Source organism: Clupea harengus, chromosome 2, assembly GCF_900700415.2.
Source record: "Clupea harengus chromosome 2, Ch_v2.0.2, whole genome shotgun sequence".
Lineage (NCBI taxonomy): Eukaryota > Metazoa > Chordata > Actinopteri > Clupeiformes > Clupeidae > Clupea > Clupea harengus.
The window spans coordinates 29070678-29092093 of record NC_045153.1 but is presented as its reverse complement, the minus strand read 5'-3'; the positions used below and the strand labels follow the sequence as shown (position 1 = coordinate 29092093).

Below are 21416 nucleotides of genomic sequence, written 5' to 3'. Positions count from 1 at the left end.
ACACACACACATTGTGAAAGAAACTAAGGCACAGCTTTAACAATAATGTGCCCCATGTGAGTGTCTGACAATCTGAATTATTACATAGGTTATATTGTATAGATTCTTCTCCCCGCCTTCAATATGCATTAACACTAACTTACAACCGAGTTGCTGAACAAAACTAGCACATGGTAGGTGGTCTAACTGAAAGATTTAGAAGTTTTCAAAAAGAGTTTTCATTTTTTTTTTCCCCAACTACGGAAGTCACGTTCCTTCCCCGAATGTAGTTTATAGACAGGTGGCGTCTGGACTTTTTAATACTGAGGTATGCACGAGGGGCTTATTGCAGAGTTTTAACAGACTAAAACCACTCGGAAACACACACACACGTGCAAGCTCTTGAGAGCAAGATGAGTTAGGGTTGACTCGTGGAAGCCGCTGGAAGCTAATTACAGACTGCTACACTGCCGGGTAATGACTGAAGTGTAGCGCAAGGCAAACTGTAAAGTGAGCCCCTCACAGACTTGCCAACATATCTAATCCACATTGCTTTCTGTGGAGCCTCTCACACACTGGCTTTTGTGGGGTTGGGTGGGGTTTCCCGAAACACTTGCCAACAGAACAGGCTGTGAGACAGGTCTAACTGGTCTTCAGTCCACTGGTCTATCTGCTAGATGGCACCATGATGATGTATCTGAAGAGTCGTGTGCTTGACGGGGAGAGAAAGGGCTGACCTCAGCACCGAACGGGCCCACACAGAGACAGAGGGGCCATTTTTCCCCCCTCCCCGAGCTCGGCGAGAAGAGAACAGGGCTGTAAAGATACCACCGCACCGGGGCCACATGGAGCAGAGGCTCATTTACATACGTAAATTCCACAAAGACGTCACAGGAAAAGTCAACCTTGGGCGAGGCGGGGGGAAAAAAAAGGGCCCTAATATATTAGAGAACTAACGGGAGGGCAGTTACTGGAGAAGAGGAAACCACAACCGCCCCTCATTTGCATCTTGGGCCACTCACAGTCGTTTATGTGATTACTTGCGGGTCTGTGTCCATCTCCAACACCGCTGTATCCCCTGTCCGCTAGAGCTCCAACTGCCCGTGCCCAGGCAGCCAAGAGGGCCTCGAACAGACCCCTAGCTGTCCACAGAGTGCCTGTGTGTATGTCAGACAGAACGTTTGAGTGTGTGTGTGAGGGAGAAAGTGTGAGAGTGTGTGTGTATGTGTGCTTGAGGACTGCACCACCACCCAGGCCACACGCCTCTCCTCAGCTCTGCTGGCGGAATGCGGCGCGCCGGCCAGAGTAAACTGAGGTCTATCTGCCGCGGCAGCGCTGGAATCAACACTCCAAGAAGCCCAGCCACAACGGCAACAACTGGAACCCTACCAGAAGTTCTCGATTTTTTAAAAAAAAATTTTGGAAGTCCGAGTTTTCTTTTCTCTTTTCTCGCTAGGCCTTCCATTGGGATTTCTCTAATCAAACTCCCTTTCCTCGTATTTAAATATAGTTCCATCATGTTACATTGTGGAATTGGTCTGTGTTTCCACCGATTACCATCTTTGAAGAAAATCAACCAGGGAGGGATTCAAATAGAGCACAACCCTGGAATGTTTATCAGCCAAGATACTCTGGAGAACAAAAACAGTAACAGGGAAGTGATTTCACTGTGTCATTCTGACTGACGCATGACAGTGCAAGGCTATGCGTGAGTGGAACAGCTTCAGCAAAGTAGCCAGACATAGCCCGAAAGTGTTTATGTATGACTGTGTTACTGTGTGTGTGTGTGTGTGTGTGTGTGTGTGTGCGTGCGTGCGTGTGTGCGTGCGTGAGAGAAGTAAAGAACTGCACAACACTGCATAACACTTTACTGGTGCAGTTGGTGAGTTTTTTTTTCCCTTCCTGTACAGCTGTGACAGCTGTAATGGCTGATTCCTCACCCCTCCCTCCCTCCCTCCCCCTCTGGGCCGTACTATAATTGCTGGGGTCTCACAGGGGGCCGGTGCAGCCGGGCAGGGGGGCTGGTGGTGCTGCACGGCCCTGACAGGCCCATTTCCAGCGTGATTTATGGGAGCTTGGCGTAATGCTATCTAAACCAAGGCTGGGGTGAGCCTGCATAGGAATGGCCCTTAAGTGCCCCCGCTGCAACTGCCTCCCTACTACCATCGCCGCCACCGGGAGTAAAGCTCTCGGATACAGTCATGGCCAGCCCCCCCCCCCCCCCCCCCCCCCCCCGGGAGGTCTGGCAAAGAAACGAATACTAATCTACCGGGCCTTGAGAGCTGCTGCACCCCCCCCAAACCCCCACCCCCTGCCTTCCCAAACCCCTTCACACTACATTCATTCTTAATATGCTCTGGCCAGGAAAGACCACGATTGAGACTTTACGCCACTCCTTCCCCCAACCCCCCAACCCCCCTCCAGTCCGTTCCACCAAGAGGAGAACTTTCCCAGTGCTGGAGCTGGAGCTGGGTGTGGGGCGGTGGCCAGCAGACGGCAGGCTCCATCATCACCCTCATGGCAGCCTCTCATCTCCCGCTGAGATTTAACAATGCGGTGAAGAAAGCAGTCGGACTTTATCAATCACGCTCAGCCCCAAATCCACAAGACAACCTGGCTGGCAGGCGAGAAGTTAATGTCCAATGTGCGTAGGAGTGTGTGTCCAAGCAGGCAAGATACTTTCCTACTTGTGTATGGATTCCTGTCGAGGAGTTTGCATACTTGTGCGTCAGTGATTGCAACTGCATAGTGTCAGGAGCGTAAGTGAGCCATGTCCCCCCCCCCCCCCCCCCCCACCCCCACTGCTCTTTCCTTCTCCCTCTCTCTCTCTCTCTCGCTTCATGCTTCATCTTTTCCTCCCAGGACCATGACGCTTGTCTCCTTTTCTCTCTCTCTCTCAGGTCTGGCAGAGGGAGATAGTGATTGGACCGCTCCTCTCTAGGTCTATGATGAGAGGCTTAGAGGAGTGGGACGCACGCTCACACACACACACACACACACACACACACACACACTCCTTAAATCCATGGAGAGAGAGGCTGGTGACAGTCCCTTTCATGTGCTCACAGAGGAGCCACATTGCCTTCTGGGAGTGACAGCGCCCCTGTCCTTCCCCAGCTGAATACAGACCCCCTGCTGCCTCTCAGATTAGGACAGGAGGCCCAGGTCTGAAGCCCAGCCTTTGAGCCTCACTAGCTGCACGCCTCGAAGGACGACGTTACCCCGGAGCTGATGTCTTCTGCTGACAGTCGACGCGCTTTGGTTTGAACTGCCGTCAGTATTCAGGATCTAGAGAGTGTGGATGTGTGGTGGCAAGTTGAAAAAGTGCAAGTAGTTGTTCTCAAAATGAGTTCCAGGCTGATACAGTTTGCAGTATGGAAACCCCAAACAGAAACTTAATAAACTCAAATTCATCTATGGCACATGCTCAGCAGGCGTCCTCATGAAAATACCAGCAGTATTTGTCTAAGTGTCTCACCCACCAATCTTGTCAAACCTAACAGACTATATCTTCTTATATCTCCTTAATGAATTAGGCCCGTCAACAGAAACACTGTTTATCCCTCTGTGTACTGAAGTCCATGGTGGTATTTGGAAGTGAAGGAACCTGTGGATGCTGGCTGCCAAAGCCAATATTCTAAACTGTAGGCCAGCAGAAACAAATCCGGTTAGGAATGAGCAAACAGCTGGCACCGTTCAGACGTGCTGATGCCGGAGAGACAGGTAAGCGCTGGCGATGGACGTGCCGAACGCCGAGGCCTGCAGAGGCTGTTATCAGCGCTGATCTAATCTGGAGGACGAGGGCGGGAGACGCCTGCTCCTAAGGTGCCGTAAATGAGCCTGAACCGAAGGGCCTCTCGGCAGATGGAGATAACTGGGAGCTGGTGCGTCAGCAAGGAGAACGGATGACGCAAGGCAGACATATGACACACAAACAGAGAGAGAGAGAGAGAGAGAGAGAGAGAGAGAGAGAGAGAGAGAGAGAGAGAGAGAGAGAGCGAGAGAGTGAGAGTAGGGTACCTGTCTTGCGGAGTGGGAAGTCGTCTTTGGAGTCATACATCCCCAGGATCGGGTGGTTGTAAGTGGACATCCCTGTTTGTGGGGGCGAGCTCTGGTCCAGGGAGCTGTGCTGGGTTTTCCTACACACACACACACACCACACACACACACACACACACACACACACACACACACACACACACACACACACACAAGCAAGCAAACAAACAGAGTAATGTTACTCAGTGTAGCCAAACACAGATGTTGATAAGCATGTTTTATGTAAACCAACAGACTCCCAGAAGATCTCTCTCTCTGTTTGGCATGGGGTGGGGGTGGGGTGGGGGGTGAAAACAGGATGTTGCAGCTCAGGAAGTTGCAGGTTGAAGCTCAACTTCACTTGCCTGGACAGGACTGCACTATACAGCAAACAAACATCAATCGCTGCTCACCTTGTCCAACTGTTTCCAATGCAACAGTCATTTTCATACTCCTGTGCACACATCACCCTTAACCACCAGCACCGCCATGCTTCTGCAGGTGTGCTCAGCTCAATACTTAACTCTGCCCATTGCTGTTCCACACTCCTCAAAATGTGGTATGCCATTGAGACAGAGCATGTATTTTATTTGTCAAACAATGGGTGCCTCTATATTAGAGGCCCATACTCCACAGGTCCATAACAGAGATTGAAATGATTTTAACACTAGGCTCCTGAGAGGCATTTGGAATGTACTCAAAACCCAAACTAGTCTTTAGGGCCTAATTCACTTTGAACCAATGCTTGTTTATGGCCTGTCAGATTGCATGCAATGTAACCCCCGACATGCATCTGTGTGAAGCCTTGGGGCTGGGAAGGTTGGCATTTTGTTTACAAACAAACGGCATGTCGACGTGTGTTTACAGGGAAGGGGGAGGGGGGAAAAAAATAGTTAAATAAAGATGTTCTTTCTGGAAACAGGTGATCTGGTGGGGTGAATTAACTCGACTGCAGCAAACCAAACCCCAGCCTACCCCCCACCTACCCTCCACCCCACTCGCTGGAGAGAACAGCACCGACTCACTCACTCTCTCTCTCTCTCTCTCTCCCTCCCTCCCTCCCTGCAGAGCGAAAGCCACTTCAGGTCAGCTGGCAACGTCCCAGACCCATGAATTCAATCTGCTACGGTTTACCCACATCGCAAATATGCAGTTTGTCTGGGAGCTTGAGTGACATGTTTTTGGCTCTGTCGGCAATTATGGACGAAGGAGACGTGACGCGCATTGGGGCTGTCAGCATGCAAATGTTTTGATTAATAAAACATATTGTGTTTGTTGCCTCCTTCCGTCGGCTTCCCTACACCTCCTTTGCGTAACTGTCACAATCCATCTCATTGTAGCGGCGGGTGAAGAAATAAGTCAACAGAAGTTCCAAAGACAGATCGCTTTCCTTCTTTTCCCTTTAGTCATTTGTTCTTTTTTTGAGGGGAAGGGAGGGAGAGAGAGGAAAAGACTGAATGTGCCAAGTAATGCAGAGAAAGGTCATGAATTTGGATGCTGGATGTTTCTCTCTCACTCTTCTAGTTGGTGAGGCCTGAATAAACACAACCATCTTTAATTACCCTGACACCGATGCATTGGACAGTTTCTAGCTGGACCAATCAGCATTACTCATTCACGGGGACATTTCTCTAATTCCACTAATTCCATTGTGATCTATATAGCTGCTAAATATATAATCAAGTTATAACAACCTAACCTAAGAGGCTGGTAACTTAAACGATAAGTACAGCTTAAACTACACAAACCAGGCAGACAGATCAATTGGGCTAAATCTGGGTTGGATGATGAGTGGACAGTGGACAGTGGACAGTGGACCCCCCCCCCCCCCATTCTGGCTGAGCTGGGGTAAATGCATAGGTCTCCACGCTCTGTGGGCACACATATACAGTCGGGGCCGAGGAGCTGGGTTTATTTATCTTCCCCGGGCCAGATAGGAGCCCATGAAAAGGTGCGGTGGAGCGGGGTGCTGGGAGGGGAGGGAGGGAGGGAGGGAGGGAGGGAGGGAGGGCGGGCGACGGCTCTTTTTTTGCGTTAATATTCATCCTGTGCACATGAAAGCCTTTCCCAGCGCTCACCGTCTCCCCGTCATTATCACAGCGCCGCAGCCAACACTCCAGGGCTGCCGGGCTGCATGCGCAATAAGACAGAGAGAGAGAGGGAGAGAGAGGGGAAGAGAGAGAGAGAGGGAGAGAGAGACAGAGAGAGAGAGAGAGAGAGAGAGAGAGAGAGAGAGAGAGAGAGAGAGGGGAAGAGAGAGAGGGGGAGAGAGAGAAACCCATTCACAAACCTCGTTGGCTTTATCTTTTCCCAGAGGCATTGAAGAAGAAAAAAACAGCAAAAGTTTGTTCCTCAAAACCTCTTTAAATATTTAAAAAGCTGTGAGGTGAAAAAAAAAAAAAAACCCCACTTCTCTATTCTATTTGTAAGAGGAGAAAAAAGTGACTTGTCAATGCAGACAGTGATGGGGAACTACAAACAGACGTGGATACGACTGGAGAAGAGAGGAGGTAAGTAAGGGGGCTCCGAATAAAGACAATCTTTGCAAGTGTCATCTAATCTGCAGTGAGGGAATGCATGTCTTGAAACTTTTAATCCAATCAAACTCATTCTAGCAGAGAACTTCACAAAAAGGCCACTGTAATCTCGAAGTGCACTTTTTTTCCCTTTAGGCATTCCCTGTGATCAGTACTCTCTAAACCAACAACCCAAGGTTGGGGTAAACTGTTGACACAAACTTGAGGGAAAAAAAGAAAAAGAAAAAAACATAAAACAAACAAACAAAGAAGGAAAAAAAAAAAAAAAAAAACACTAGGCACTAGTGTGATGCTGGATGCCAAAAACACATTTCCCCCCGTTAGGGGAAAAAAAGCCATTTACACATTTACACTTGCCAGGTTGGTGTGTGTGGGTCAAATGGGAATGTTTGCACCTTAACTCCCAAAAGACCAAAAGGCTTCACGACATAATCTTGCTAGCCGACACAGCATCGGTGACTCAGTATATATCTGTGTACTCGCACTACACGTGTGATGGGAGCACAACACACATCCTTCTTACATGGGTACAACTTCAGGATAATATTCGGAGTAAACAGAGTATGGGCATATCTTAAGTAACAATGTTATTCAACCCAATTACACTAAAGCAGAAACCTTAGGAGGAGAGTAAAATATCACTATTCTTAAATGAATTCATTGATCGACTAACTTGACTGCCTGCTGGCTTTAACTAAAGAGTAACTCCAAATCACAGTGAGCATTGTGGTGTTCATCACCTAACACAGTACACTGCAAAGATGAGTCCTAATGTGTAGGGGGCAGGAGCTGGCCTGGACACTCACCCATACCAGTAGCGAGGGTCATTGGGCATGCAGTGGTTTAGGTTCCTCTGGGCCAGAGCTTTCTTCTTGTTCAGGACAAACTCCTGAAGCCGCATCTTCACCTCCGTGCTGGCCACCGCACCTGTCAATCAAAAGACAAAAAAGAATGAACCGACGGAGAAGACCAGATTCCATCTTGATCCATAACACCTCAAAAAATGCTACCCGCAGCCATCTCGACAGTCTGCTCCCTAATGTAGGTCAATGGAAAGAAAGCAGGCCATTTCAGGGCCGGCAGGCCGGTTTGGAGAGGTCCGCCCGAAGCGCTTCTGCAGTGCTAATTCCTCTCCCACATGGGAACCAGAACTTCTTCAGTGGTTCATCCCAGCCAGAGGGAATGAGGATCGAAGCAGCATTGAAGCAGCATTGATCACCATTACAAAGACAGAGCCAGACTCCGAGACTCCCAGCAGTCAGTGTTAAATAAAACCATGCCCTGATAATTTGGCCAATTACAGACCCAACCTTAAAAAACAGTACCAAAGCAACTTAGTTCTTTTCTACACAGAAACAACAGAACAACAGAAGTCTTCCAGTCAGGCTCCAGAGCCCACCACAACACTGAGACAAGCCCTAGTAGAAGTTGTTAATGACCTACTTATTGCATGTGATGCTTTCGACACAATAGGCCATCATATTCTACTACAGAGACTTGAGTATATAATGAGCCATCTAGTCATACAAAGGTAAATGATGGAGTCCCCCAAGGCTCTTTACTTGGGACCCTGACAGCTACCTTTAGGCTCTGTTCTAATGAGGCATGGCATGCCAAAGTCTAGAGGACAAACAACTTCTTGCTTCAGAACTCAAGACAAAACAGAAGTTATGGTCAAAGGCCCTAAACATTTGATAGGTACAATATCTAGGCACAATATCTAGCAACTAACTTACACTCGATGGCCTCTCACTGACATCCAACCCAAGGATTTGGTGAAATAATTTATCAGGACCTCAACACTCAAAGATTTTTGAAAACATCCTTCTTCGTCTACATAATATTGCCATAACCAGGAAAGTCATATCCTTCAATGATACAGAAAAGCTAATCCATGCATTTGTCACTTGACTACTAATAATTTACTATCCGGATAACAGTAACGCCTCCAGCTGATACAAAATGCAGCCACTCGCACACTTACTAGAACTAAGAAAATGAATACATTTCTCCTGTATTCACTTCTCTTCACTGGCTCCATGTCAAAAAGTGATTTCAAAATACTTCTTCTAACATACAAAGCCCTGAACGGCCTGGTTCTGGACCACAGTAGGGATTTACGAGTCCCATACTGCCCATCAAGAACTCTTCAATATCAAAATGCAGGCCTTCTCATAACTCCAAGAGAGGCAGAGCCTTTTGCTATCGAGCCCCCCTCCTTTGGAATAACCTTCCTTCCTCTGTCATAAGTGGATACTCTCTCTACTTTTAAAACTTCTAGTCTTCAAACCTTCCTCTGTATTACTCCCCATTGTTAGGAATGGTGTGCGGAGGTCCAGCACTCATTGCAGAGCCTCTGGTGGAGAGGGCTGCCTTTGCTGTTGCCTCTCTGGCCTGCTCAAGAGGTCACCTCCAGACCATCCTCTCTGGCCTGCTCCACAGGTCACCTCCAGACCATCCTCTCTGGCCTGCTCCACAGGTCACCTCCAGACCATCCTCTCTGGCCTGCTCCACAGGTCACCTCCAGACCGTCCTCTTGGTGGCGTTGGACCAGCAGGGACCATCCCTTAGTGATGCTGCCATAGGCCTAGGCTGCCAAAGACCTCTCGTTTGGTCATGTTACAACTTCTCCTCCCTCCTTTCGCTGCCATCTCTCTGATGTGTAGCTACTACAACCTATTGTTTTTAATGTGTGTACCAACTTGTCTCTCTTTCCCTATAGTAGGACCATTGCCTCAAACGCTGATGGCCGTGACCATCGTTCTCCACCATTAGAACTACCTTTACATATATGTCTACAAGACAATCTTTTAGAATATCTCATTATCTCTTCTATCTTCAACTCTCGCTTTAAACTCTCTGCTGCCGCCAAGTTCTACTGAACGATGCCTACAATACATCACACACGCATTTGGATTGCCAGTCTAACTACTCGTTCCTCTGCTAACCATCTGCTCAATCTATTAACAGGAACCCTATGGAGACCCTCAATGTGTTAAATGACCATTATATTTAAACGCTGGCAAAACTGCATACCCACTCAGCTCTTCTACAACCAATAATTTTAATGGTGTCTTTCTCCATTTCTGTCCACTATCAGTGTTTATCCTGATGCATGAATGAATTCATTTGCTTGCTTTTAGTTCTCTCTTCTCCTCCCTTCTCTCTCTCTCTCTCTACTACTACCACCACCACCCCCCCCCCCCCCCCTAACCCCCCCACACACACACACCTCTCTCTACCTGGCCAGTCCCAGCAGATGGGTCCCCCCTTTATGTGCTGGGCTCTGCTCAAGGTTTCTTCCAGAGTTTTTCCTCGCCACTGTCACCTTAGTGTTTGCTGTAGGGGGTTCAGGCTCTGGGCTCTGTAAAGCGCCTGTGAGTTGTTATTGGCGCTATATGAATGAAATTGTATTGAATCGAAAATAAGCACATAGGAACCCTAGCTCCACACACCGCTGCTGAGATCTGTGTGAAGAACTGGTCAGCCTCTGGGGAGAAGTCTCTCGGCGAAGAGCTTCCTTTTCAAGGGAATTCCAAGGAGACTGCAGCACGTTGATCTTTTATTCTCTTTTTTGCCCTTTTTTTTCTTTACATGTTCCTGTGCATGTGACAAGTTTATATTTGCTGAAAGTTAAGACTTGTCACACGGTTCTCTCTTTGCGCTCTCCCTTTCTCTCTCTCTCTCGCTCTTTGCCATCGCCCTGTAAACAGGTCCCAGAGGAGCACCCTCTGTATGCTGTCAGCGCGCCACCTCTCATTGAGGCACACTCAGTTCAAGGCAGTCTACAGGTGACTGCTGCGCCAGGCCAGATGGCAGCAGAATGAATGAGAGAGACCATGTCTGCGAATGGCAAAGCAAAGAGCTCCCAACTACCATTCAAATTCAATTGCCTTTTTTGGTGGGGCAGGCATCACGCTTCTGCTGCTGGGGCCTCTAATGGAGGGTGGGTAAGATGCAGAGGCCTGGTAGTTCTAGAAGTAGGGCTGAACGATTAATTGCATTTGCGATTTAATCGCGATATGATAGAACGCGATTTTCTAACCGCAACGTTCGCGATTAAAAAACGTGGTCTAAAAAAAATAATAATAATAATTTAAGATGGTACATTTTGCACACAGTGTTTAAAAAGTGCATGCCTAGTGTTTATACTTAAAATTACTTTTTTTTTAATTACTTAAATGCACAGTGGCAAAGCCACCGATTTGTTGTTCTTGTTTCTGTAATGAGCAGTAAAATAAAAATGTAAATGTAAAAGAATATTTTACACTAAATGTATCTAATATTGTGTTGTTCATATTTAAATCATTCATTACGTTTTGTTGGGGAAAAAAAGAGGAAAAAAAATAAATCGCAATCGCAATATTTTCCCAAATTGTTCAGCCCTATCTAGAAGTGTTGCTTAATTGGCAGACCCTTCTGCCCTGTATAAAGAGAGTATACTAAAAGGAGCTGTGCATATCTGTGAAAGCACAGATCCGGCAGGTTATAGCTGATATGGTGATGGGTGTAGGCCCAGAGTTAGCATTCTTCAACACAAATGTACCTACTGGAACGTCCCTAAAAAATACCACACTGTTATCGTACACATCTTTGCATCGCTTGTTATAGCATAATGCACAGATGAGCAGGTATGGTCTTGTTGCTGTGCAAATACCTGTAACTATGTGCACATACATGAGCAAATCTTTAAATACCTGTAACTATGTGCATATACATGAGCAAATCTTTAAATACCTGTAACTATGTGCATATACATGAGCAAATCTTTAAATACCTGTAACTATGTGCACATACATGAGCAAATCTGTAAATACCTGTAACTATTAAAACATACATGAGCACATCTTTAAATAGGAGACATGGGCCTCATTTATCGCTGGATCTTCTATCTGTGCGTGTAAATGTAGATACGCACGCGTGTGTGTGTGTGTGTGTGTGTGTGTGTGTGTGTGTGTGTGTGTGTGTGTGTGTGTGTGTGTGTGTGTGTGTGTTTCCCTCACTCTCTTGGCCGCGCTCCTTGTTCTTGAGCTGCATCAGCTTCTGCTCCCTCTGCTGCTTCTCCAGCTCCTGCTCGTGCCGGTGCCTCTCCAGCTTGCGCTGATGTTCCAGCAGCTCCTGCTGATGCTTCAGGGCCAGGAGGTCCTGCTGGTGCTGAGGAGAGACCACAAGAACAGGCACGGGTCACCTAACCAGCTCACACACATACACACACACACACTCCAGGCCATTTCTGTACAGTGTACATCACACCAACAAAACTCGAGCATCATTACATGTGGACTCTACAGACGAGCAAATATAGACATTTTATTGAATGAAAATTGCAGAGAGGTTACATTGTGTAATTATAATCATTGGACCACAGGTGAAGATCTCCTAAAATGCGCATCATATTTAAACTTCCCCACCCACACACACACACACACACACACCCACACACTGCTTGCGCTGCACTTCTCACTACTCTGACCTCTACGGAAGGATTTTGGTGTCACAGTGAGGGGTGTAGCTTCTTTAAGAGCAGAAGGGGAAGTGCAGTGCTTTGCTGTGCTGTGCTGTGCTGTGTGGCAGTGGCAGGAGGTGGCGGTGGAGGGAGGGGGGGTTGAGGGGGCGGGGGAGGCGTCCCTGCGCAGCCTGCAGATCTGCTGGGCTCTGGCCGTTCTGCTCGGCTTGCACTATAAATAGCTGAAGAGGCTGAGGGGGAGCCGACGCTGCTGCTGGACAAGCAGGGACTTGTGGCTGCAGAGACGGCAGCTCAGCTCAGGCTCAGGCTGGGCTGAATTATGTATGCAGCCTCCCTCTCCTCCTCTCCCTCTCCCTCTCCTCCTCCTCCTCCTCCTCCTCCTCTCTCCTCTCCTCCCCTGGGCAATCACAGCTCTGATTTCCTGTGTAAACGCGGGGCCCTTTGCACACACGCTGTAACGACACGATTCAATCACGTCAGCCCTTCCACCTCAGCAAAGGCCCTGCAAACAAGTCTCTCACTCTTGATTCCTCTCGCCCTCTCGCCCTCTCGCTCTCTCGCTCTCTCTCTCTCTCTCTCCTCTTCTCTCCCAAGATGCCCAAACAGAGCCAACAGGAAGTCCCAAAAGGGTGAGTCACCGCGGGCCTGTCAGTTGGACGTGTGTGTGTGTGTGTGTGTGTGTGTGTGTGTGTGTGTGTGTGTGTGTGTGTGTGTGTGTGTGTGTGTGTGTCCCCCCTTGTGCCTGTGGTTGCCTTGCCTTTATAAGACAGCAGGCTGGCAGAGTCTTGAGCAGCATGTTCTATGTCTGAGAGAGACATCATTATGCTCAATCTCTCGCTTTCTCTTTCTCTCCCTCTTGAGAGACAGGAAGCAAGCCTTTCCCTTCACTTTCTGCATCCATCACATCCCATCTATTCTCCATTTAGATTCTCTGGCTCAGACTGAAAAACTGCACTGTCTGTAAACATAAGGCTGGGTGGAAGACAGTGCTTATATTCTCGTTGCTTCTAGATGCTTCCCCCCCCCCCATTTTTTGTACTTGTGGTTAATAGGCAGTTTGGTCATATTGTGGTTGGATTTAGCCCTACAGATAGATGTTTAACGATCCAAAGGCAGTGGACAGCTAGCTCCAAAATAATGACCCTCGTAAATAATGACCCTGTCTCCTTCCTGCTGCCTCCTGCCTCCTGCAGCCCTCCAGCCTTCATGCCGTGCTATTTATAGCCACTGAGGGGATCCGCCGCGCACCGATTGGCTGCCGGCGCTTCGGTCGAGGCAACATGAGGGGGGAAAGCCAGTAGTCTTGTGGCTGTGCAGCAATTTTCCCAAGGACAGGGTTCCCATAGTGACTGTGTGCTTGTGCGTGTGTGTGTGTGTGTGTGTGTGTGTGTGTGTGTGTGTGTGTGTGTGTGTGTGTGTGTGTTGTTCCAGCTACTGCAGAGTGATTCCTCATGCACAGACACACACACACACACACACACACACACACACACACACACACACACACACACACAGCCCCTACTCTCACGGTAGCCCCTTCTCTTACCTTACCGCAGCAAACTGGCATTCTGCTGAGCACATGCCCCACTGCAATCAAGGGCTTTACACAAAGCCCTCAGACAGGGGGGATCTGACAGAAGCCCAGCCTCACCAAACCACAGACATGCACACACACACACACACACACACACAATTACATATCCCCACCCTTCTACACACACACACTCCCCAGCTCCCCATCTCTCCAAGTACCTCTCCTTCCCTCCCTGATACTCTAGTCAGAAATGCAAAAGGCTATAAAACACTCTCCAAGTAACACAACAAACTAGTAACACATAGGCCTCAAATGTCTAAAATAAAAACAGCAGCAAAAAACCATAAACATGGCTACAAAACCACAAAAGGGACACTGAACAGGCCCTGGCTATCCACACTGGATCAGGTAGTAAGGCTTAGGCTGATCTTGATGAAGACTAGTGTGGAGAGTAAGGGGAGATGGACTGGAGGGGGGGGGGTCAATGTTTAGAGACGGGGTAGGTAGGGAGGGCAGGATCCCCTACCTTGATGTGCTCCTGCAGCTGAACCTCGTGCTGGCGGGAGAGCTGCTCGTGCTGGCGCTGGAACTCGGCGATGAGGAGCTGCCGCTGGATCTGCTGCTTCTGCTTGAGGGCCAGGAGCTCCTGCTGCAGCTGCTGCTCCCGCTGGCTGGGGTCGACCGGCGCCAGCGCAAACTGGTGGTCCACGCGCAGGTCCATGGGGATGGCGGCGGGGGGCACTTGCAGCGGCAGCGTCGCACTCACATCAACTGGAGGAGAGAGAGAGAGAGAGAGAGAGAGAGAGAGAGAGAGAGAGAGAGAGAGAGAGTGGGCGTTTAGGGATGGGAGGGACAGGAACACTCGGAGCAATGTGCCATGATTCAAGCCACTGGGTTTCACTGCAGTTGCAAAAAAAAAAAAAGCAGTGAGAACCTCTTCGGTTCTTTGATTTTGCAGATGTTCAAATCAAACCGTCAGCATGCCACACTACACAACTATCAACCGCACTGCGGGATCCCGGCTTCAGAAGGAACCTCTTGCATGTGGAGCGACCACAGCACACAGAACCGCTCCAACCCAGCCCAAGCCCTGCCTGAGCCAATACACCCCAATAGACCAGACTCTCTGAGAATGCATCCTCTCATTCACACACACCACATAACTCTCCTGACGTGCCCTCCCTGTCCCACACACACACACACACACACACTATCCTGGTGTAATCCACCACAGTCTACAGTACTAGATCTAGAAACACGTCAGAAAAATAAATTATTAAGACAACTGACTCAAGAGGAGAGTCATCCGAGTGTATTTCAGCCAATTTCACATCTATTAACCAAAAGTCAAGCTTATGGGAAATGACTACACCAGACAAGTATGAACCACTCGACTAAACTGAGATATATATATATATATATATATATATAGCGGTTCATACCGGTCTGCTCCAACATCCCGGTGTGCTTAGTCACTAAAAGGGTGCCTAAGTGTCGACTCGCATTGGCTTGAAACCTCATGCCGAGCGCCAGAGTCTCAGTGAAGTTCAGCAGTTCAGTCGCATGTTAATTCCTCTGCGCTTAACCCGCTCCAACGACTGCCAACGAGCTCATCATGGAGGTTCGAGGATGTGTTTGAAGCAGCTCATCACATCCTGACTGAGCAAGTGAATAAATCAACACCCCTCTGAGCTTGATTGGGGGGGGGGGGGTCTAACGGTAATGGTGTGAATCACTACCTCTCCCGTTAGCCCCCCTGCAGAAGAGAAGTGGGGCGAACTGCACGGTAGCGGCTGTGCGGGACAACCTCGTCTCTTGTGAGAGGGGACCAGGGACAGATGAATGGAGCCCAAGGGACGCCATTGTGGCGAGCGTGTCGTCACTTACGGGGGCTGCCGACGTGACTCACGGGGGGGGCCAAACACAGGCCGCCATTCATGCAGGGGACCATTCATGAGTGCGACGGGTCGGGTCGGCCCGGGGTCACGGGACGTCGCCGGTCCGGCAGAATGTCGTGGGTTCACTGATGGCGCACTGACCTAGAGTCGGTGCGGAAACAAGAAAGAGCCCCAGTGGTGCGGTCCCTCGGAGGGCCACGCAGAAAGGCCAGAGTCACAAGGGAGTTCCGTCCTCATGAATAGACAGCCCCTTTTTCATCATTTAATAAAATCATATTTGTGACGCAAAACGCCAGGCCCACAATGGGGGCATTGAGGCTTGAGGACATGGAAGTGATTGCCCTGTGCCTGACACCCCTTCACACACACACACACACACACACACACACACACACACACACACACACACACACACACACACACACACACACACACACACAGAGAGAGAGAGCTAACTGGACATGAAGAGGTTTCCAGTGGACCGTCTCCTGGTAAGGAAGGAGATAGCCCGTGTCAGCATACACACCGACTACAAATCCACAGTGAACTTGCATAGAATGAGCTCCAACTCAGGCCAAACATACTCCAAATTCCAAACACTGAGACAAATTTTTTTTTGCCTTTAAAAATGATTTATTTACCAGTGTAATTATTGAGGATGGCATCAGGATTAATGTCCATCTAATCCAGACTGTGAGCAGAGGCCAGTGGGAGTCAGGACGAGGGTAATCCTGACCTTTACAGCCCCGTCGTGAGAAGGGAGCCTTGTATACACAGCACATACACGGCCTGTGTCAGGACATGAACATGGGGCCTGGCACTGGGCACCCCTGCTGGGGGACACTTAGGGGACAAATTTTTTTTTTTTTTTTTTTTTTTTTTTTTTTTCTCCTTCCCTGCCCTTCAAGAGTGATGCAACGTGGATGAAACAGAGGGAATGCAATCTACTCGCTACATGGAGTTTAGCATGGGAAGGGTGCGGGATTTGCTGACATGCAAAACGGTTGACTGGTATCAGTGTGTGTGTGTGTGTGTGTGTGTGTGTGTGTGTGTGTGTGTGTGTGTGTGTGTGTGTGTGTGTGTAATCTCTGCAGAGCGCGCGCACACACACACACACACACACACACACACACACACACACACACACACACACACACACCTGGGTCATAGCGTGCTGCAGCTGATGGAGATTGATTCGGGTGGGACCGTGCTGGGGGCACCTGACAGCACCCCGGCAGTGAGCCCGGTGTTACAGGGACAGCAATGCATCATGGGACTACACCACTTGGTTCCCTGAGCCAACCATACATCACATTTACAGGCAGGCGAGGTGTGAGGACATGCCGATAGCCGCTCTGCTTGGCATACGAGCCCACTGACTGGAGCGAGCGAGCGAGCGGGGGGAAAGTTCACTCTTCTTCGCACACTTCTTTGCACTGCACCATATCAGGCTGTCACAGTCAGTGTCTATTGACAGATGCCACAAACACTCCATACGACAGAAAGGTTCTCTCACAACGGATCAGCTGCATGCAAGCCATCTCTGGCTACGCTCCACTCTGTTACGGTGGAAGGCAGATACCACAGGACATCAAGAAAGACATCATGCTTTCCACTTCCAAGAAATGATACGATATGATGAACAAAAGAAGGCATTACTTCAAAAACAAAACAGATTGATTGCAGGTTCATTTTCAGGTGGATATGTCTGCATGACGCAGACGAGGGCCTGAGAGCTGAGGGAGGCTCCACACTGGGCCTGAAACAGGAGAGTCCCAGCACAGCAGGGAGAGAGGGGCAGGGAAAGGTCTAAAAAGACAGGAGCACAGTGGGAACGGCAGAGAAATGGGCCAAGGCAGCATACCCCCTATCAGTCAGATCAATATGGGCTACTGCTTACTCAGAATGACTGGTAAAAGGGGGAGGTGTAGCCATCTACTTTTGTGAAAGCTATCAGAATGTTGAACCAGCTAGCTCGCTCCAAAACAGCCTCCCTTCGAGTGGCTCGAATAGGCATGGCTCTAGTTGAACTGGCTTCAACAAGTGGCAAATGCCGTCAAAGAACTGTCAACCTGAGCATGACAAAAAGGACAGCTCTATAAAAAGGGCAGGGTGGGGGTCAATGGGCAGATTGGTGTGGATGATTACACACATTCACATGCTTCCCGTTTGCCATTCTCGTCCCCACGAAACCTCCACAACCCATTTGCCAGCTCTTTTCATCTCTGGCATAGAATAGCGCTTGCCCTTTTCCCCGCTGGAGCGGCCAGAGTCAACTAGACCAATGGAGCCGTCTCCCTAGTCTCCCCTACGCCACACAGCCACCCACCCACCCACCCACCAACGGGCTCTGGGACTGGGCTTGTACTTGGTGACCCCCGGGGACCCCTGGCTAATGAATGTGTCAAGGAACAGACAGCGCAACCAGGGCCTGGTGACGTCCGCAGAGCCCCTCACTTGCCACGGCAACGCTTGGAGTGACAGAGGGGTGCTTGTTCTCTCACAGAAAGTGGGTTGGTGGTGGTGTGTGTGTGTGTGTGCGTGTGTGTGTGTGTGTGTATATGTGTGTGACTGTATATGGATGTGGGGGTGGTGGGTGGTGGGTGGGAGAGAGAATGGTTCCAGCACTGACGTTCTAAAAGGAAGGCAGATGAGTGGCAGAGTGTGCTGGGAATCAGGAGCTATTGATTCAGCTCCCATCGTCTTTAGTATTATTAACGGCCACTTCAGGGAGAGGAGGAGAAGAAAAGAGACAGATTGAGGAGGAGTGAAGCGCAGGAGAGGAAACCAGCACGGAGACTCATGAGAAGGGATGCTTGAGTGGGTAGTCAAATAATCACCAAGCCCCAATCTTCCATCTTTTAAAACAGTACTTTAAGAGTCTAAACCAGGAAGGGAAAGGTGAAAGGGTATGCGATTAAAAGATCAGTGTAACCAAACAAAAGGAAGTACCTATAAATACCCCGGCATCAGACATGATGCTCATTAAAAACCATCCACGGATGAGTCACTTGTTTTTCCCTCGCTTCCTGTGGGATCAAACAGGAACCCCAACCGAGATGGTCATCAACGCATTCGCTTGTTGCTGGGTAACAGGCAACGCACCGCCTCATGGTACGTGATTTGTTTTGCAAATGCACATCGGTGTCATATTCATTGAGGTTTCTTCTTCTTCTTCTTCTTCTTCTTCTTCTCCTTAAGGGAAAGTGACTGTACACCGATGGGCTTCGTGGGCCAAAACAAGAGACAACAGAAGAGCCGAACAGAGGAAATGAACTGAAATAGTACCATTTTATAACTCACAACCTAGTTATTGATGAGTATTAAAGGATGATGCCCCTACAACCCAATTAAGTCCTGAGACAGTTTATGTAATCTGAAACATGGGACACGAACCAGCCAGCAATGCATTCCAACTTGACCTATAGCCAATCTGGGAGGAGAGGAAACAAATGTCTTGTTTCTCGAGTGCGCTGCCGACCCTTTCCTTTCTGTTAAAGCTACCTTTGAAGCTGCGTATCTGAGAAGCACTCAGCATCAAAGACACCCTGAGAGAGACTGCAACTAATTCAACCTGTCGGGGAACAAACAGCATGTTGCATCGCTGCTCCCACAGGGAATTCCTGGGTGACATAACATCGTAAGTGCAGGTCTCTGCAGGTGTGTGTGTGTACTTGTAGCAGAGCAAGTGAGTCAGGTGCTGGTGTGTATGAATGAAATTCTCTCTAAGCCTGAGTCTGCAGGCTAAAGCCGCAGTGAAAATCCGACCGTGTATCTTTACTTGCACTGTAGTTTGTCCTTCTCTAAATATCTATCAGTGTGTGTTCTTTGGCAAGACCCAGAGGGGCAGAAAAAAAGGTCACGTCACAGGACCTGAGGGCATCTTGAGCTTTGGGAAAAGCCAAGTCTGTGGTTCTCTGGGCAAAAGAGATATTTCAGGCCCCACCGACCCACCTCTTCCTTCCCCAATTGCCATCGCAGACGTGCGGTCGCAACTGTCTCCTAACGGGGTCACCACAAGTCTCTGCACACTGCAGCCGTGTTCAGCAAAGGGGCCGCGCCGACATAATCAGCTTTTAACATGTTCTCCCGCATGTTTTCCCCTCACAGGATCATGGGAAATAAGAGCCATTTCGGAGAGAGAGAGAGAGAGAGAGAGAGAGAGAGAGTGAGTGACTGAAGAGTGATTAACCCAAACAAGCAGAGTAATGAGCAGTAACCTACATTCTTCAGAGATCTGGAGCCTCTCTACGGGGAGAGGACTGAACACAACGGCTCGTCTCCCAGCAGACGTCCGCCACTCACCTGCCTGCTTCCACAAGTAAATGCCATGGACAGTGTCACGCCACTTCTTTAAATAACTGTAAATGACTGCATTTCCATACGGGTCTAAATACAACCGGGTTTTCTACAGATAGCACAAAAGCTGAAGACCGTAACAGAGCAGCTATGTTTTTATGTATTGATCAATAACTGAGCCTATAAAAAAAGAGAGCAATGGTCAAACCTGGCTACAGGGTTCAAATAGTACCACAATCAATCTCGGTTATATTTAACAAGCTAGTGGGAAAATATCCATCCAAACAAAAGTGCTTTTTAAAAGTCTGACGCAAGACTGCACTTCAAACATGGCTTTCCACAGATATCCCATTAATTTCACGGTGTCGATCGATAATCAGTCTGGATAACTCAGGAAGCCAAGGAGACGGATGTCCAACTATAGCAGTCTGTCCTGTAATGCCTAGTGGCCATTGACAGAAGAGAAGAACAGAAAAGTACCAAAAAAAAACAACTCAGGACTTCACACATACCTTCGCTAAATGTTGTATCAGCTAATGTTGGCTGGTTTCAGTAGACACGGGGACCAGTACATGTAATGGCCTACCTGCCGTGCACTGAAACCTGATGCCCTTGTTTACCACCAGACTGGGCCAGAGCCTGCTAACCAGGCATGAGAGAGCAGCGTCTCTTGGCCGACTGAAACGCTCCAATCCTATATAGGTCAGTGCACCTCCAATGGCTTTTCCACTTTGCCTTGATGAAGCTAAAACAAAAGGAGGTGCCGGCGCACAGCGAATCCCTTACTGTCATCGCCACACACACACACACACAGACAGACACACACACTTACACACACTGCGAGACCCGGTCATGAGAATTAGAAGTGACATGTTTACAGTAAACACCGTCTTACGTATAACCAGCTAAGCAATGCTGCTGCAAGGCCAATTACTCCTGCTATTGGGCAGCATGTTTGTGTGTGTGCGTGTGTGTGTGTGTGTGTGTGTTTGTGCGTGTGTGAGAGAGAGAGAGCATGAGTGTGTGTGTGTGTGTGTGAGTGTGTGTTTATTGCATAATGCTGGTCAAGCTAAAGTTGCATTTCAAAACGCTACTACAAAGCAGCCAAGCAAAAGCGAGAGATGACAGCGCTTCTCCTTTGCACGCCCAGTGAACGGCGTTTTAGGGAGTGTGTGCGCTGTATTCTGGGTCACGGACAGGATCGGGTCATGTAAACTACACTGACAGGGGCTGAGGGGCTGGGGGAGGCTGACTGTAAAGACACACCCTTCCGCTTCAGGGCCAACGCCACTTTGAGTTAGTCCTGTGTGTCTATTAGCCTACTTCCCCTTTCCCTCTCCCCTCTGAGGCTGCGTCTGGAGACGCATGTAAACAAACGAACACAATAAGCCCACTGCAAGTCACATATACTCAACGAAATGATCTGGTTTAGTTACCTGGCCTGCTCTGAGGGCTTGTTTACAACCATTAGGTAGCCTTTGTAAGCCTATCACCCGACACACACACATGCAAAAAGGCACATGAGTGGCACACACACACACACACACACACACACACACACACACACACACACACACACACAGTCTCCTTAGGAGCAATGAGCAACCATGCAAAGCAGCTTTTTTTTTGTTGCCAGCCAAACACAGAGGCGGGGGGAATCAGGG

The 21416-nt window shown here is 48.9% G+C and overlaps 1 protein-coding gene across 6 annotated transcripts in view; it reads right to left on the bottom strand.

Annotated features, from left to right (window-relative positions):
• Positions 1–21416, bottom strand: part of hdac4 (histone deacetylase 4) — a 161366-nt gene that overhangs the window by 51717 nt on the left and 88233 nt on the right. For 5 of the 6 annotated variants that reach the window (XM_031560032.2, XM_031560027.2, XM_031560040.2 and 2 more), the window contains 4 exons: positions 14082–14326; positions 11558–11708; positions 7361–7481; positions 4000–4118 (listed from right to left, as the gene is read on the bottom strand). In XM_031560032.2, the coding sequence (XP_031415892.1) occupies positions 4000–4118; positions 7361–7481; positions 11558–11708; positions 14082–14326 (636 nt within the window). Of the gene's footprint in view, positions 1–3999; positions 4119–7360; positions 7482–11557; positions 11709–14081; positions 14327–19407; positions 19580–21416 lie in introns of those variants that run through there. The other variant, XM_031560060.2, reaches the window with a different exon arrangement.